The sequence below is a fragment of the Gopherus evgoodei genome, chromosome 1 (assembly GCF_007399415.2).
Source record: "Gopherus evgoodei ecotype Sinaloan lineage chromosome 1, rGopEvg1_v1.p, whole genome shotgun sequence".
Classification (NCBI taxonomy): Eukaryota; Metazoa; Chordata; order Testudines; family Testudinidae; genus Gopherus; species Gopherus evgoodei.
The window spans coordinates 98,093,534-98,110,112 of NC_044322.1; the positions used below are offsets into that span (position 1 = coordinate 98,093,534).

A 16,579-nucleotide genomic window follows, 5' to 3' on the forward strand; every position below is an offset into this window, starting at 1 on the left:
CCTTCCTCATCTTAGTGTGTAAGCCATGACTAAAATGCTGCTGTGACCTGACATTTGAAGGAATTATCGTTTGAGTGGGACTGTGGGAGTGCTGTTGTGCTTCAAGACCTTAGAGCATCATCTCTTATGTTTGTAATGTATTCTGGTTACCCTTGCATTAACAGGGGCAGTAGGTTTGTATAATTTTTGGTGGTGCCCAGAATGGGTCTAAGTCACTCCCTCCCACCTTGTAAGCCGATATATATATTTTTAAATAATGTAAAAATGGACTGGAAACAGTAAGCATTTAAGTTTCCCTTTATTGCACAATATCACGATCCCAAGAAAAAATTATTTAACTAAGAATATCAATTTTATTAATACTCTTTTGAATACAGAAACAACCAAGCACTCTTGGATCAGTGCCCTTCAAAAGCAAATACTTTTTTAAATTAAAACAAATATAGCCCCTTCTTTTGCGATGTTCTTCAGGAGGCAGCAAACACTTTTTGTCATTGTTTGGTTCTTGAAATGAAGTCATCCAGGAGACTTGCAGCGTCCAATTCAGAGGTAGAGTTCTTATGAATGTGCAGAAATGCCAAGTGATTTAGACATTCTTATCCCATTGTCATTCGCAAATAATTTTTTCAGTCTGCGTAGGCATCTGAACGATCGCTCAGCGGTGCACGTTGTAGTCAGAATTGTGTAAAATAATTTCAGGAGAACTGTAACTACTGACAATATGTCACTCAAGCCTTCGTTTTGTTTCAGAAATTGCTTCACTTCGCTCACCAAATTAAGCTGGCAATTTCTCAGTCTCCAAATATCATTCAATATTTCTGTTGGAACTATGTCCTGTTTTGAGCCATTTGTTGTATCAGTTATATGCGTCTCCAATTTTACTGTGAATGTAAAGCTTTCTGTTGAAAACCTCTGTTCAAAGGCAACTTTGCAAGCATCAATGACCCTGACATATATTTGATGAAAATACTCTTTGGGGTCACTGAAGGTGTGAGGAAGGCTTCCATGGTTGAGCCATCTCAGTAGCTTGCGTTTTCTCGGGAGCATTGGATCATCTAAGTAAAGATTTCTTGCCTTCTCTGCTGTTATTTCCCAGCAGTGCTTGTATGATGAGTCAGTGCATATCCTGCTCAACACCTCTTGCAACAGGCCAACTTTCTTTATAATGCTTGCCAATGACCTATTTGGGCTTTGAATTTTTGCATTAGCTTCTTCTACAGGAGCCATGGCTTTCACAAGAACTGTTAGTGTAAAGTACATTGAAAAAGATTGAAGTTGCTTTGAGAATCCACTACATTTTGAGCCAAATTCATCGGAAGGGTAACTAAATTCATCTAGGCAGTTCATCATAGCCTCGTAGCTGTGGAGCAGTGATTTAATGCTACTGATCCTTAGTGTCCATCTTGTTGGGCACAGTGATTGTAAAGAAGGCTTCTCTTCACTGTGAAACTTTCTGAATGCTGTCGTACGCTTTGGTGACTCCCTGAAGACATTGATGAGATCTTTCACCATCGAAAACATAACATGACATTATTGAATATTATGTAGGGCATCCTGTGTGGCAGGGTTAAGGGAATGTGCAGTACAGTGCACAGATTCCACTCTCAGCTCTCGATCCTTCACTCTGGCTGGGACCCCAGTAATTTTGCCAGACACATTACTGGCTCCGTCGTAACATTGCCCCCGGCAATCAGAAAAGGGCAAATCACACCTGAGAAATGTATCTTCCACAATTTTGAAAAGAGAAGCAGCATCCATTGTGTCAGTTTGGTAAAACCCAATAAACGCCTCATAAATCTCCTAGCCTTCACTAGAAAAGAACCTTAAAGAAAAACTTACTTGTTCTTTTCTTGACAAATTGGTCATCTCATCATTATAGTGGCATAAAGCTTTGAAGACTTTACCTTTTGCACAATTTGTCTTAGTGCCATCATTGCCATCATTTATATTAGTTCATTAATAACCCCATGTGACAGCCATTAGTATTTTGTGCGGCGACTAAGCCACTGTCTCAGTTCCTTTGAATCTGTACTGCGTAGCAACAAGAGCTGCATCAAATTTGAATCACTCTCATTATGTCCACGTAATGCTATTCCTTGTTGAGCTAGGTACTGAACACTGTTAAAAATTTTGTGTAGTCCATTCCTAGCTGATTGTGATTCTTTTCTGTAATTGGCTGTCATTAGTGCAGAAACATTTATCTGCGATTGCAGAGCAGCATACTTCTTTACCGCTTCCTTGTGACAGCAGGATTTTTGTGTGATGTAAAACTATGCAATGCATGTCTCCAATCTTGAAATCCAGACGAAATAAATGTTGGTTTGGTCTTCGTAGAAAATATTAAGATCTTCTTTTCAGGACAGTTTTTGCAGACTGAGCAAAAAGCTGTGTCTAATTCACTATTGTACTCCAACCACATAAATCTTGATAGCCAAAATTGCTGAAAACTCCTTTTCTTATCTTGTATATTTGCTGCATCTTTTTGTATAATTTCAGTTTGAAAGCTGGGTATTGAACTGAAGCCGTCACTTGATGAATTATCCTTTTTTTTTTCCTCTGGGTAACTTTATTAAGAATTTATCCATTGTTGATTATTACTGGTCCTACAAATCAAGAATTTGTTGCTGGGATAAAATGAAGCTACAATGCGCCGGTGCCATAAGATTACAAGGGCAAAATAAAAGTGGAAAGTCAGAAGCAGCACTCGCTTCAATATATTATATAGATTATATTTTGTTGTACCATATATAACCAATTATATACCTTAAAGGGTGTGAAATAATCAAGTATTGTGCTAAACATGATCACACCCAAAACTGAGTGCCAAATTTAAGTTGCGTGTTTTTTCCCCTCAGGTGAGGGCTGTGGAGTGGGGCTGGGGGTGAGGGGTTCACAGTGCAGGAGGGGGCTCAGCGCTGGAGCTGAGGGTTGGGGTGCAGGGGGTATGGGCTCTGGCTCTGGCAAAGGCTCTTAGGTAAATTAAGCTGTCATGGGATAAAAGGGAAGGTCCTTTCATGGGCTGAGAACTGGTTAAAAGACGGGGAATGCAGGATAAGGATTAATGGTAAATTCTCAGAATGGAGAGGGGTGACTAGTGGTGTTCCCCAAGGGTCAGTCCTAGGACAAGTTCTATTCAATTTATTCATAAATGATTTGGAGAAAGGGGTAAACAGTGAGATGGCAAAGTTTGCAGATGATACTAAACTACTCAAGATAGTTAAGACCAAAGCAGATTGCGAAGAACTTCAAAAAGATCTCACAAAACTAAGTGATTGGGCAACAAAATGGCAAATGAAATTTAATGTGGATAAATGTAAAGTAATGCACGTTGGAAAAAATAACCCCAACTATACGTACAATATGATGGGGGCTAATTTAGCTACAACGAGTCAGGAAAAAGATCTTAGCGTCATCGTGGATAGTTCTCTGAAGATGTCCACGCAGTGTGCAGAGGCGGTCAAAAAAGCAAACAGGATGTTAGGAACCATTAAAAAGGGGATAGAGAATAAGACTGAGAATATATTATTGCCCTTATATAAATCCATAGTACGCCCACATCTTGAATACTGTGTACAGATGTGGTCTCTTCACCTCAAAAAGATATTCCAGCACTAGAAAAGGTTCAAAAAAGGGCAGCAAAAATGACTAGGGGTTTGGAGAGAGTCTCATATGAGGAAAGATTAAAGAGGCTAGGCCTCTTCAGCTTGGAAAAGAGGAGACTAAGGGGGGGATATGATAGAGGTATATAAAATCATGAGTGATGTAGAGAAAGTGGATAAGGAAAAGTTACTTTCTTATTCCCATAATACAAGAGCTAGGGAGTCACCAAATGAAATTAATAGGTAGCAGGTTTAAAACAAATAAAAGGAAGTTCTTCTTCACACAGCGCACAGTCAACTTGTGGAACTCCTTACATGAGGAGGTTGTGAAGGCTGGGACTATAACAGTGTTTAAAAGGGAACTGGATAAATTCATGGTGGCTAAGTCCATAAATGGCTATTAGCCAGGAAGGGTAAAGAATGGTGTCCCTAGCCTCTGTTTGTCAGAGGATGGAGATGGATGGCAGGAGAGAGATCACTTGATCATTGCCTGTTAGCTTCACTCCCTCGGGGGCACCTGGCATTGGCCACTGTCAGTAGACAGATACTGGGCTAGATGGACCTTTGGTCTGACGCGGTACGGCTGTTCTTACGTTCTTATGGGGGTGCGGGCTCTGGGGTGGGGCCGGGGATGAGGAGCGTGGGGTTTAGACAGGCTGCCCCAGAGCTAGGGCCAAAGAAGAGGACTCCCCACAACCCTCTCCCTGATGGCATCAGTGAGCTCTGGAGGAGGGACCTCCCCTCAGCAGCACACTCACTTCACACTGCTGTCACGCCACGTGCTCCTAGGGCCCTTCTCAGGTCTAGGAAGTCTCCTTGCCTCCCCTGTGGTCGGTGGTGGTGGGAGGCTGCCACCACTTGTGGCCTCCTCCCCTGCTGATGCACCTCATGGGGGATGGGGCTACCCCTTTCACAGAGTGGGTCAGGAGTGGTGGCTGCGAAGGAGGGAAGGGGGGGCACAGGGTGTAACAGCACTCACCCAAGCCCCAGCTGCTCAGGTCCAGGAAGCCCCCTTGCCTCCCCTGTGGTGGGTGGGTGCTGGGTTGTAGGGGGCTGCCCTCACATGTGGCCTCCTCCCCTGCTGCCTCTCACTGTAGTCTCACGGGGGATGGGGCTGCCCCCTGCCCAACATGGGGCAGAAGTGTTGGCTGCGGGGGGGATGGGGCGCAATCCCAGGGTCAGACATTCACCAAAGCCCCAGCAGCTGCTCAGATGAGTGAGATCCCAACATCTCTTGGCTGAAGCACCCTCGGTGTCGCTTCCCACTGGGTGCCAGGGGAAAGGAAGTCTGCCAATCATGTGTGCGCTTCCTACCGCTCCTCAGGTGCAGCAGCAGCCAGCTGCATCAGCCTGCCACTGGTGCTGCTCATGTGCTGTAGCCTAGCCTTAGGCAGCAGCGGCTGGCGATGCAAGTGAGGGAGAGCAGCGCAGAGCATCAAGGCAGCCACCCACTTTCAATCAGGCAGGGATGCTTCGGGGGCTGGGTGATGCTCCGGGCAGGACTGGGGGAAAGACCTGGCTCCAAACATTGGTGGAGCAGGGCCCCTAGCCCTGAATATTCCTGGAGCCCGAGCATCACAAAAGAATATAACTTGCTGCCCCTGCTTGCGTCCTGGACATTGACATGGCAAAAAGCATTCTACACCACCTTCTTCAAATACTAGCCTTAGTGCCATACCTTACTTCTGTATTTGGGAGACCTTGACTCCCAGATATACTTGCTTATTTAGATGGAATGGAGTGCAGTGTTTTAGAGCCGCTGTCTAGACCAGATTCTTGGGGAGGGGGATGTTGTTTTTGTTTTATTTTTAGCCTTAAATTCATTGCTTCACATTTCTTTTTTGTTTAACTTTTACTAGTGGGTTGGAAGAAAAAGTACATGAATTTTCTTAGTAATTGACATTAGCAGTAATTGGTGGACTTACTGGCTGAGAGAGCGGTGGCATGCCATAGGAGCAGCAGAATTGAGTCATAGGCCGTGTCTACTCTACGAACATTGGTTGATGGAAGTTACATTGGTTTAAACTGCTGCAGTTTGTATACCACTCAGGTGTGTGCCTACTTGGCTGCTTGCATTGGAGCTGTGTGTAGTCACCAGGAATGTTTGTGTGCAAAGTGCAGTGGACCATGGATAGATATCACAGTGTGCCACATGCCACCATCCAGTGCAATACCTTTTGGGACATTTTTGCATTGTTGTGTGGGTTAGTAACGACTCGCCCAGGGATCCCTAGGAGCTAAGGGTCAAGTTCTCCGTATGCAACTTCCTCTATCCCATAATGGAATCCATATTCCATAATTTTCATGCTGTGTTTTTTTTTTTTTTTTTTTTAGATCTCACACACCCATGTGGGGCTTTTTGGCCGCTGAAAAGGGTATGGCGCACATGTAGCTCTGCACTATTCTCAAGAATGCTGCAAATACAAGATGTATGACCCTACAGTATTTGCAGATCTACAAGAAGTACTGCAACAGCCAGGTTCATGAGCGTTTCTTTGAAGATAGTTTGCTGAGGGACATAGCAAAGAACAGTTCAAGAGTGCTAGTGTTATTCAAGGAGCAGTTGGAGATGGTGGAGCACAGCTTCTAGGCTTGAGAAATGAGCACTGGCTAGTGGGATCACATTGTAATGCAGGTATGGGATGACCAGGACCATCCTTAGGATTTATGGTGCCCTAGGCGAGATTATTAAACTGGTTCCCCCATGCCTATCTTGCTCTTAGCAACACAAACATAAGCTTACAGTACTGGAAAACTTGCCACATGCATGTTATTAAAACCAGTTTAACTTAATTAAGCACTCTGTAATGCTGATGGACTAGCACTAAATAAGTAGCACTATAGAAAAAATTCTGATTTGACAGAATGATGCAAATAATTTTTTTCATTTGTCAACATTTTATTGGAAATTTCTATGAAGAGGTATTGAAACAAAGATTAGTTTTTAATTAAAAGCAATCTTTCTGGCTTTTTTGGCTGCAGAATCAGTAATAATGTCATCGTATGAAAAAGACAAAGTGGTGTCTTGTTCGACTGCAAGAATAGCGAGACCAGTCAAGTGTTCCTGACTCATTGTAGAGCGGAGATAGTTTTTAATGAGCTTCAGTTTTGAAAAACTCCGTTCTCCTGATGCTACTGTTACAGGAATTCTTAGTAGAATAGGAGTGGCAATATACACATTAGGATATATGTCAACAAGTTTGCTGGTATGAATAAACTGTACAATGTCCATCATCGATTTTGCACGTTGCAACAACTCAATTTTTCGTACAGTTCAAGTCCATTTAAATCAAAACGATCACTGTGCTTCAGGAGGCTCTTTAAGTCAGGGGTCCCCAACGCGGTGCCCTCAGGGGCCTCTCAGTGCACCCACGTACGGGCCGGAGGACGAGCATCTGCCGGAATGCTGCCAAAATTAGGCATCATTTCGGTAGATGCTTGTCCGCCACTACGGTCCTTCATCTGGCGCCTGCTAGACGAAAGAGGTTGGGGATCACTGCTCTAGGCTCTTGCATGTTGTCATTAGTTGCTCTTGTTTTCCTATTTCGTTGAATTTAGTCCCATCAGCCTGCTGCCAGCTGAGTGAATGGAACCCCAGGCCGACAGTGGGTTGAGTGGCTCAGCCGGGATCTAAGCCTCCGACCTGCTCAGCCGCTGCCAGCCTGGGGTTCCTTGAGGGTTCCCAGGCCAGCAGCGGGTGCTGAGTGGGGCCAGTGGCTGGGACCCTGGGTGCCAATGGGGCAGCAGCCGGAACCCCAGAGCAGTGGCAGGCTGAGCCGCTCAGCTCGCCGCTGCGTGCCATCAAAAATCAGCTCGCGTGCCACCTTTGGCACGTCTGCCATAGATTGCCGATCCCTGCTCTATACATTAGTAAGGAGATGAGCATATTACAGTTGTTGGAGGGCTCTATTTGGCAGTAACAGAGCTATAGGAAAGTCACTCAACATTTTTTGTTTCTCTGATGAAAACTGGCCCACTCCCTTCCCCATACCAAACCTGTCACAAATAATTGTCAACAACTTAATTTTCTGTTTTTGGCTAAGATATTGATGGTTTTTAAAAAAAAAATGGAAATTGAATTCAGGATTGTTAGCAAGCATTTTTGGCAAACAAAGTTGTTAAATGACACTTTAAATGGCAACACAGTACTGCTTCATGCTTGGCTCACGCCCCAGCCTGCTGGTCCAACAGCTGCAGTAGAGGAGGAGATAGGTGGAAAACTGCAGGACCACAAAATTCACCTCTTGGGATGCAGAGTGGCAGCATCAGCAGCAAACCCTCAGGTCCGATCACACGCCAGTGGGCACCACCGCCAGCCCAAAGGACCATGGTGAAGTTAGCACAGCATCTGATCTCAGGGACGGGGCATGAATGGAGCCACAGGAGCTCATCCTGCCCTGTGCAGCTCCCCCTGGATGAGATGGATCACTGCCAGCCCAGGGGAGAGATGCGCTTGCCAGCTAGGGTGATCAGATCCAGATGTCCTGATTTTATAGGGCCAGTCCTGATATTTGGGGCTTTGTCTTATATAGGCACCCCATCTAGGGTGACCAGACAGCAAGTGTGAAAAATCAGGATGGGGATGTGGGGGGAATAGGAGCCTATATAAGAAAAAGACCCAGAAACTGGGACCGGTCCTATAAAAGTGGGACATCTGCTCACCCTACCCCAACCCCCTGTCCTGATTTTTCACACATGCTATCTGGCTATCCCTAGCCCAGCCCTGTGCAACCATTCCAATCCTGGCTGCCTGCCAAGGAAGTGAGTTACTTTCACTTTCATTCCTCATCAGGCAGCCAGCCAGCCTCCCTTCCCCCTCAGCACCTCACCAACCCAGCCCTGATGGAGGGGAGGGGGAAGAGAGGGTTGCTCCTTGAGGGGGGAGGGAGAAACGGGGGGTGCTCTGTGGGACAGAGGGGAGAAGAATGGACATTATGGGGGACAACAAAGGATACTGCCAGAGCCGCAGAGCCTGCCTCGCCTCACGCCAGGGGAAAGAGTCACACTCACAGGTGATTTCCTTCCCTCACCCCTTCCCAGAGACGCCAGCAGCCAATCCCCTCCCTCAGACTGTGCTGCATTCGTCTCTCTCTAGGACCCAGCAGCCCTGCTCTTACATGCTCCACTGCTTCCCGTCTGTTCAGGCTCTCGCAGAACGGTGCCCCCAGACCTAGTGGTGCCCTAGGCAGCTGCCTATTCTGCCTATGGCTAAGGACGGCTCTGGGGATGACAAATATTGGCTTCAGAACTTTCAGATGCGAAAGTCCCCATTCCTGAATCTGTGTGACAAGCATGCCACAGCCCTCCAGTGCAGGGACATCAGAATGAGAGCTGCGCTGACTGTGGAGAGGCAAGTGGCAATAGCAGTCTGGAAGCATGCAATGCCACATTGCTACCACTCTGAGGGCTTGTCTACATCAGAAAGTTGCAGCGCTGGTGAGGGAGTTACAGCGCTGCAACTTTGAAGGTGTACACATCTGCAGGGCATCACCAGCGCTGCAACTCCCTGTTTGCAGCGCTGGCCGTACTCCCGTTTTGTCTCGGGTGTAGAGGATCCAGCGCTGGTGATCCAGCGCTGGTAATCCAATGTAGACACTTACCAGCGCTTTTCTTGACCTCCGTGGAAGGAGGAAGCCTCTGGTCATCAAGCTGGTCTCACTTTCCCGGTTTGCTCTCTCGTTCCCGGAACCCCGAGCAAGCAGGTAAGGAGAACCGCTTGCTCGGCGGTTCGGGGAACGAGAGAGCAAACCGGGAAAGGAGACCAGCTTTGCCGCGGTTTGCTCTCTCGTTCCCGGAGCCACCCTGCAAACCGCAGGGAAGGAGAACCGCTTGCTCGGCGGTTCGGGGAACGAGAGAGCAAACCGGGAAAGGAGACCAGCTTCGCCGCGGTTTGCTCTCTCGTTCCCGGAACCCCGAGCAAGCAGGTCTCCTTCCCTGCGGTTTGCAGGGTGGCTCCGGGAACGCGAGAGCAAACCGCGGCGAAGTTGGTCTCCTTTCCCGGTTTGCTCTCTCGTTCCCCGAACCGCCGAGCAAGCGGTTCTCCTTCCCTGCGGTTTGCAGGGTGGCTCCGGGAACGAGAGAGCAAACCGCGACAAAGCTGGTCTCCTTTCCCGGTTTGCTCTCTCGTTCCCCGAACCGCCGAGCAAGCGGTTCTCCTTACCTGCTTGCTCGGGGTTCCGGGAACTAGAGAGCAAACCGGGGAAGGAGACCAGCTTCGCCGCGGTTTGCTCTCGCGTTCCCGGAGCCACCCAGCAAACCGCAGGGAAGGAGACCTGCTTGCTCGGGGTTCCGGGAACGAGAGAGCAAGCCGGGGAAGGAGACCAGCTTCGCCGCGGTTTGCTCTCTCGTTCCCGGAACCCCGAGCAAGCAGGTCTCCTTCCCTGCAGTTTGCAGGGTGGCTCCGGGAACGCGAGAGCAAACCGCGGCGAAGCTGGTCTCCTTTCCCGGTTTGCTCTCTCGTTCCCGGAACCCCGAGCAAGCAGGTCTCCTTCCCTGCGGTTTGCAGGGTGGCTCCGGGAACGCGAGAGCAAACCGCGGCGAAGCTGGTCTCCTTCCCCGGTTTGCTCTCGCGTTCCCGGAACCCCCCTTGAAGCCGCCCAACAGCGCTGCAGTGTGGCCACATCTAACACCACTTGCAGCGCTGGTTGCTGTAAGTGTGGCCACTCTGCAGCGCTGGCCCTATACAGCTGTACTAATACAGCTGTAACAACCAGCGCTGCAAAATTTTAGATGTAGACATGGCCTGAGAAATAATTTTGCAGCTGGAAAATCTACATCGGGGGCTGCTGTCATGGAAGTGTATAGGGCTGCTAATTGTCTCCCGCTGTGCAGTACTGTGAGTCTCGGCAGTGTGCAGTATATAATGGGTGGATTTGCAGGGGTGTGATGCTACCTGCCATAAGGCTTAATGGAAATATGCATATGAATGCGTGTGTGTGTGTATGTGTATGTGTGTGTGTGTGTGTGTGTGTGTGTATATATATATATATATATATATATATACACATAACTAGAATGTGTTTTATACTACATATGCCACGTAACATATCTCTGTAAAGGTTATGAACTACTGAATCTATTAATCCTATTTGTATGCATATATCATTTTTGTATTCAGAGTTATGAATATTGGCTGCATACTTGTTTGATTCTAAGTAGGCTGAAGTGAAGCAGTTGGTCGGCTTCCTGAGAAAAGACTATTCTCAGTAAGTGCCTAATCCAGAAACACTTAAGCCAACAATGAACTTGGAGACACTAATACACATCTGGGCTTTCCCAGGAATGTGGCTTGGCTGGTAAGGAACTCAGGGCTTGTCTACATCAGAAAGTTGCAGCGCTGGTGAGGGAGTTACAGCGCTGCAACTTTGAGAGTGTCCACATCTGCAGGGCATCACCAGCGCTGCAACTCCCTCTTTGCAGCGCTGGCCGTACTCCCGTTTTGTCTCGGGTGTAGAGGATCCAGCGCTGGTGATCCAGCGCTGGTAATGCAATGTAGACACTCACCAGCGCTTTTCTTGACCTCCGTGGAAGGAGGAAGCCTCTGGTAATCAAGCTGGTTTCCTTTCCCGGTTTGCCCTCTCGGTCCCGGAGCCAGCCAGCAAACCGCAGGGAAGGAGACCTGCTTGCTCGGGGTTCCGGGACCGAGAGAGCAAACCGGGAACGCCGCGGTTTGCTCTCTCGGTCCCGGAGCCAGCCAGCAAACCGCGGGGAAGGAGACCTGCTTGCTCGGGGTTCCGGGACCGAGAGAGCAAACCGGGAACGCCGCGGTTTGCTCTCTCGGTCCCGGAGCCGGCCAGCAAACCGCGGGGAAGGAGACCTGCTTGCTCGGGGTTCCGGGACCGAGAGAGCAAACCGGGAACGCCGCGGTTTGCTCTCTCGGTCCCGGAGCCGGCCAGCAAACCGCGGGGAAGGAGACCTGCTTGCTCGGGGTTCCGGGACCGAGAGAGCAAACCGGGAACGCCGCGGTTTGCTCTCTCGGTCCCGGAGCCGGCCAGCAAACCGCGGGGAAGGAGACCTGCTTGCTCGGGGTTCCGGGACCGAGAGAGCAAACCGGGAAAGGAAACCAGCTTCGCCGCGGTTTGCTCTCTCGGTCCCGGAACCCCGAGCAAGCAGGTCTCCTTCCCCGCGGTTTGCTGGCCGGCTCCGGGACCGAGAGAGCAAACCGCGGCGTTCCCGGTTTGCTCTCTCGGTCCCGGAACCCCGAGCAAGCAGGTCTCCTTCCCCGCGGTTTGCTGGCCGGCTCCGGGACCGAGAGAGCAAACCGCGGCGTTCCCGGTTTGCTCTCTCGGTCCCGGAACCCCGAGCAAGCAGGTCTCCTTCCCCGCGGTTTGCTGGCCGGCTCCGGGACCGAGAGAGCAAACCGCGGCGTTCCCGGTTTGCTCTCTCGGTCCCGGAACCCCGAGCAAGCAGGTCTCCTTCCCCGCGGTTTGCTGGCCGGCTCCGGGACCGAGAGAGCAAACCGCGGCGTTCCCGGTTTGCTCTCTCGGTCCCGGAACCCCGAGCAAGCAGGTCTCCTTCCCCGCGGTTTGCTGGCTGGCTCCGGGACCGAGAGAGCAAACCGCGGCGTTCCCGGTTTGCTCTCTCGGTCCCGGAACCCCGAGCAAGCAGGTCTCCTTCCCCGCGGTTTGCTGGCCGGCTCCGGGACCGAGAGAGCAAACCGCGGCGTTCCCGGTTTGCTCTCTCGGTCCCGGAACCCCGAGCAAGCAGGTCTCCTTCCCTGCGGTTTGCTGGCTGGCTCCGGGACCGAGAGAGCAAACCGCGGCGTTCCCGGTTTGCTCTCTCGGTCCCGGAACCCCGAGCAAGCAGGTCTCCTTCCCTGCGGTTTGCTGGCTGGCTCCGGGACCGAGAGAGCAAACCGCGGCGAAGCTGGTTTCCTTTCCCGGTTTGCTCTCTCGGTCCCGGAACCCCCCTTGAAGCCGCCCAACAGCGCTGCAGTGTGGCCACATCTAACACCACTTGCAGCGCTGGTTGCTGTAAGTGTGGCCACTCTGCAGCGCTGGCCCTATACAGCTGTACTAATACAGCTGTAACAACCAGCGCTGCAAAATTTTAGATGTAGACATGGCCTCAGTCATGCATGGACCTATGACTTGCCCAAGTGATTCCAAAACTCCATCTTGGAGCTGGACTTTGCATAGGAGAGGGGAGGGGGTCTCCACCCACAAGAGAGAGTCTATTTAAGCCCATGGGAGACCCCTCCATTTTGTCTTTAGCTGGCTAAAGAGAGAGCCTCTCCACCCCCCCATAGGATCCCTGAAAGAAACTGGAACCAAGGACAGTGACTGCAAGGGGTGTGAGTGATTGCTGGACCCAGGCTAAAAGGAGATTAGTGTGTAAAAGGGAGCATTCTGGAACTGGTGAGGATCTAATCTGTATTCAGTTTGATTAGACATAGAGTTGCGTGTTTAGTTTCTTTTGCTTGGTGACTTGCTTTGTTCTGTCTATTACTACTTGGAACCACTTAAATCCTACTTTCTGTATTTAATAAAATCACTTTTTACTTATTAATTAACTCAGAGCATATGTTAATACCTGGGTGGGCAAACAGCTATGTATCTCTCTCTATCAGTGTTATAGAGGGCGAACAATTTATGAGTTTACCCTGTATAAGCTTTATACAGGGTAAAACGGATTTATTTAGGTTTAGACCCCATTGGGAGTTGGGCATTTGAGTGTTAAAGACAAGAACACTTCTGTTAGCTGCTTTCAGGTAAACCTGCAACGGTTAGGGGACATGATTCAGACCTGGGTCTGGGTTTGCAGCATGCTAGCAAGTCTGGCTCAAACCAGGCAGGGCACTGAAGTTGTAAGCTGATGGGGTAGGAAAGCAGGGGCAGAAGTAGCAGTAGGGGCACATCAGTTGGCAGCTACCAGGGGCTTTCTGTGATCCAACCCATCACATGGGGTTCCCGAACTGCGGTGGGGCGATAGATGGCGCACACATCCTTATTTTAGCATTAGCCCACCTTGCCACAGAGGGGCTACTCTTCTATGGTCATGCAAGCATCGGTGGATCACTGGGGATGCTTAACAATGTGGGCTGGTCAGGGAAGACACATGCCATTCGCATCTTTAAGAACGCAAGACGGTTCGGAAAGCTGCAAGCAGAAATGTTATTTTCTGACCAGCAGATTATCATTGGCAATACTGAAATGCCAATAGTGATTCTGAGGCATCAGGCGTATTGCTTATTCCCGTGGCTCATGAAGCTGGATATTGGCTGCCTCGACAGCCGCAAAGAAAGATTCAACTACTGGCTCAGCAGGTGCAGAATGACAGTTGAATGTGCTTTTGGTAGGCTGAAGGGACACTGGCAGTGCTTACTAACTAGACTGGATTTCACTGGAATCACAGCCCAGTGATTATAGCTGCCTGTTTGGCTCAGCTATTATGCAGGACATAAGGGGGAAAAGCTGCCACCAGGCTGGAGGTTGAGCGGCTGTGTGACTTTGAACAGCCAGACAAGTGCTGTTATAAGAGTCCAACATGGAGCTATGTGGTTGAGACAGGCTCTGAAAGAGCTTTTTTAACAGTCATCCACAGTAATGTTCTCGGCTGCTTTGGTAGATTTGTTTGTCTGGTGTAATCTACAATATGTATTTGTGAGGCTTTGTCTGCTGGTATCTATTCTGTTGGGCCTGGAGCTTTGGGCATTTCTGTGAATTGTGTGGTGCTTGCTGTGCATTTAGCTGTTTGCCTTGACAATCACTATGCATTCTGCAATATTTGTTGTGAACTAATAAAGATAATTTGATTATCCATAAAATAGAACTTGGAGTAGAGAAAATCAGTGTAGAAAATCCATGTGCAAAAAACCCTACATGCAATGTTATACAAATTTTTAGCATAATTTAACAAAGTGAAAATTTTAAAATTAGAAAGTAAGGATTTATGTCTGTTTGGTGTTGTATAGTCACAACGGACTACATTTGTTTTCTCAATCATGGTTCTCACAGGTCTGTATATGTGAAGCTGTGTTTTTCCTTGCTGTCCCCTGGAGTGGAGTGGTGGGGGTAATGGGGATGTCCCATGTATGCCCGCAGAACATCTGACTCTGATGGGGAGAAAGAAGAGGACTAGGAATGACATGGTCTGCAAGCCAGTACTGCAGCAGACGATCAACCAAGGGCTACAAAGGCCAATATGACCGACAGCATGGAGAACAACAGAGGACAGGAAAAAGGCAGTGCTAGCAGGACAAGCAGTAGAAAATACAAAAGAACATGAAGGTTCTTCTCAGGCAGCAATTCCAAATGCTGCAGACCCTGGTTGACGTGCAGGATCAAAAGTCCCAGACTTTCCACCCATTGCAGTCTTTGGATAACTCCATCTTTGCTGCTCACTACTCTCCACAACATACCACATGGCATCACAGATCAAAGATGCCATGCCAGAAGCTGCTGATAAAAACAGACCACTGTCCCGTGGATTTACAGTCACATGGGAATTCCCTTCCCCTTTATCCGTCTTGGCGTGATGGGTCTGTTTAGACTTTGGCAGAGTCTTGAACAGGCACTGGCTCATGGTATGACTGGGTTTCCCTGCCACGTCCTCCTTGTCCCCTTCCTCCTCATCCTTGCTGTTCCTGGCAGGGGTGTCATGCTGCTCTTCTGAGGTATCTAGAATCTGTATGGTATTGTAGGGGTCTCCACCAAGTATGGCAAGTACTTAGTTATAAAAATGGCAGGTCTGTCGTGCAGCATCATATCTATTGTTGTGCTCCCTGGCCTTGTGTTATTCCTCACAAAGTTTTTTCGCTTGCACGTAGCGTTGCTGCTGCTGATTCCTGTCATATTCCTTTGCGTGGGAGATGCAGGCAATCTACTCATAGATGTCTACATTTCTGTGGCTGGCCTGTGGCTATGCCTGCACAGCCTTTTCTCCCTACAGGCCCAGGAAATTCAGTATTTCCTATCTACTCCAGGCAGGAGAACATGTGGTTCCTCTCTGTGTGCGTGGAGGCAGTATAGTCAATTGAGTAGGTGTACACAACATAAATGAGCTGCTAGATGTGCTTGCTGAGGTAGGTAGTCAAGAAAAGGTGTTGCAAAAATACTTGGGGTTTTCAAGGTGTGGGTGGCTTCTGGCCTCTGTGACTCCAGGGCAACAGAGTTTAAAATTGTGTCCAGAGAAGTCAGTCACAGGGAATGGGGCGTTGTGGAATAGCTGCTGGAAGACCGCTAGGGTCGACACAGGTCATGTGATGTCTACACTCACACTACATCAAGCAAAGTAGATCAGTCATGGCTTTACACCGTTTGGGTAGGTGGTTTTACTATATTGCTGTAATGTGGCACTTACGTTGGCTGGAGACAAATTTAAGTGTAGACATTTACAAATAGTTCAATGCCAGGCGACTTACATTGATTTAACTTTATAGTGTAGACCAGGCCTGAGTCTATTGCTTAACCAATTTCCTCTAAGCAGTCATCGTTAAGGACTGTCACAGGTTGTCTGCTCCCAGTAAATGAATTAGGTCCAGCTACCCTGGGCCAGGACAGGTGTTCACATTTGGCCAGTTAAGAAGGCAGGGCAGCACTGAGGGGCTATAAAAGTTTGGGGAGAGGTCCAGTGAGAGACTGTTCTGCTGAGTCAGTCAGAAGACTAGAGCAGGTCTGTGGGATAAGCTGCCAAGTGCAGAAAGCTCTCTGCAGGCCTTCCCTTGTAAGAGGGAGGAATTGACTAGAAGACTATATTTTTGAGACCTGGGAGAAGGCTGAAGGCAGAACAGCAAGTGCCATTTGCTGGTTTGCATCCCCAGGTCAGAGAGCTGTAGAGAGCTGAAGGCAGAAGCAGTAGCGGAGGGAGATGCAGGCTAGCTCTGTAAACTAAAGAACTGGAGTCAAGGGCCAGAGAAGGCTGAAGACAGGAGCAACAGTGGCACTTACTTGCTGTCAGTCCAGGGCTGGAGAGCTGGCCCCAGAAGAATAGTGGTGAGTGATGGATGCTCCCTTGGCAAGGATGATCTCCCAGCAGAGAGG

At 48.9% G+C, this 16,579-nt stretch overlaps 1 protein-coding gene across 3 annotated transcripts in view; it reads left to right on the plus strand.

Annotated features, from left to right (window-relative positions):
- The window catches only part of UBAC2 (UBA domain containing 2), a 181,367-nt gene that overhangs the window by 11,945 nt on the left and 152,843 nt on the right, over positions 1-16,579 (plus strand). The window contains exon 2 of one of the 3 annotated variants that reach the window (XM_030567957.1): positions 5,934-6,078. The exons of the other annotated variants lie outside the window; for them this stretch is intronic. Within the exon in view, the coding sequence (XP_030423817.1) occupies positions 6,027-6,078 (52 nt within the window). The 5' untranslated portion in view covers positions 5,934-6,026. The remainder of the gene's footprint in view (positions 1-5,933; positions 6,079-16,579) is intronic. 3 annotated transcript variants of the gene reach the window in all.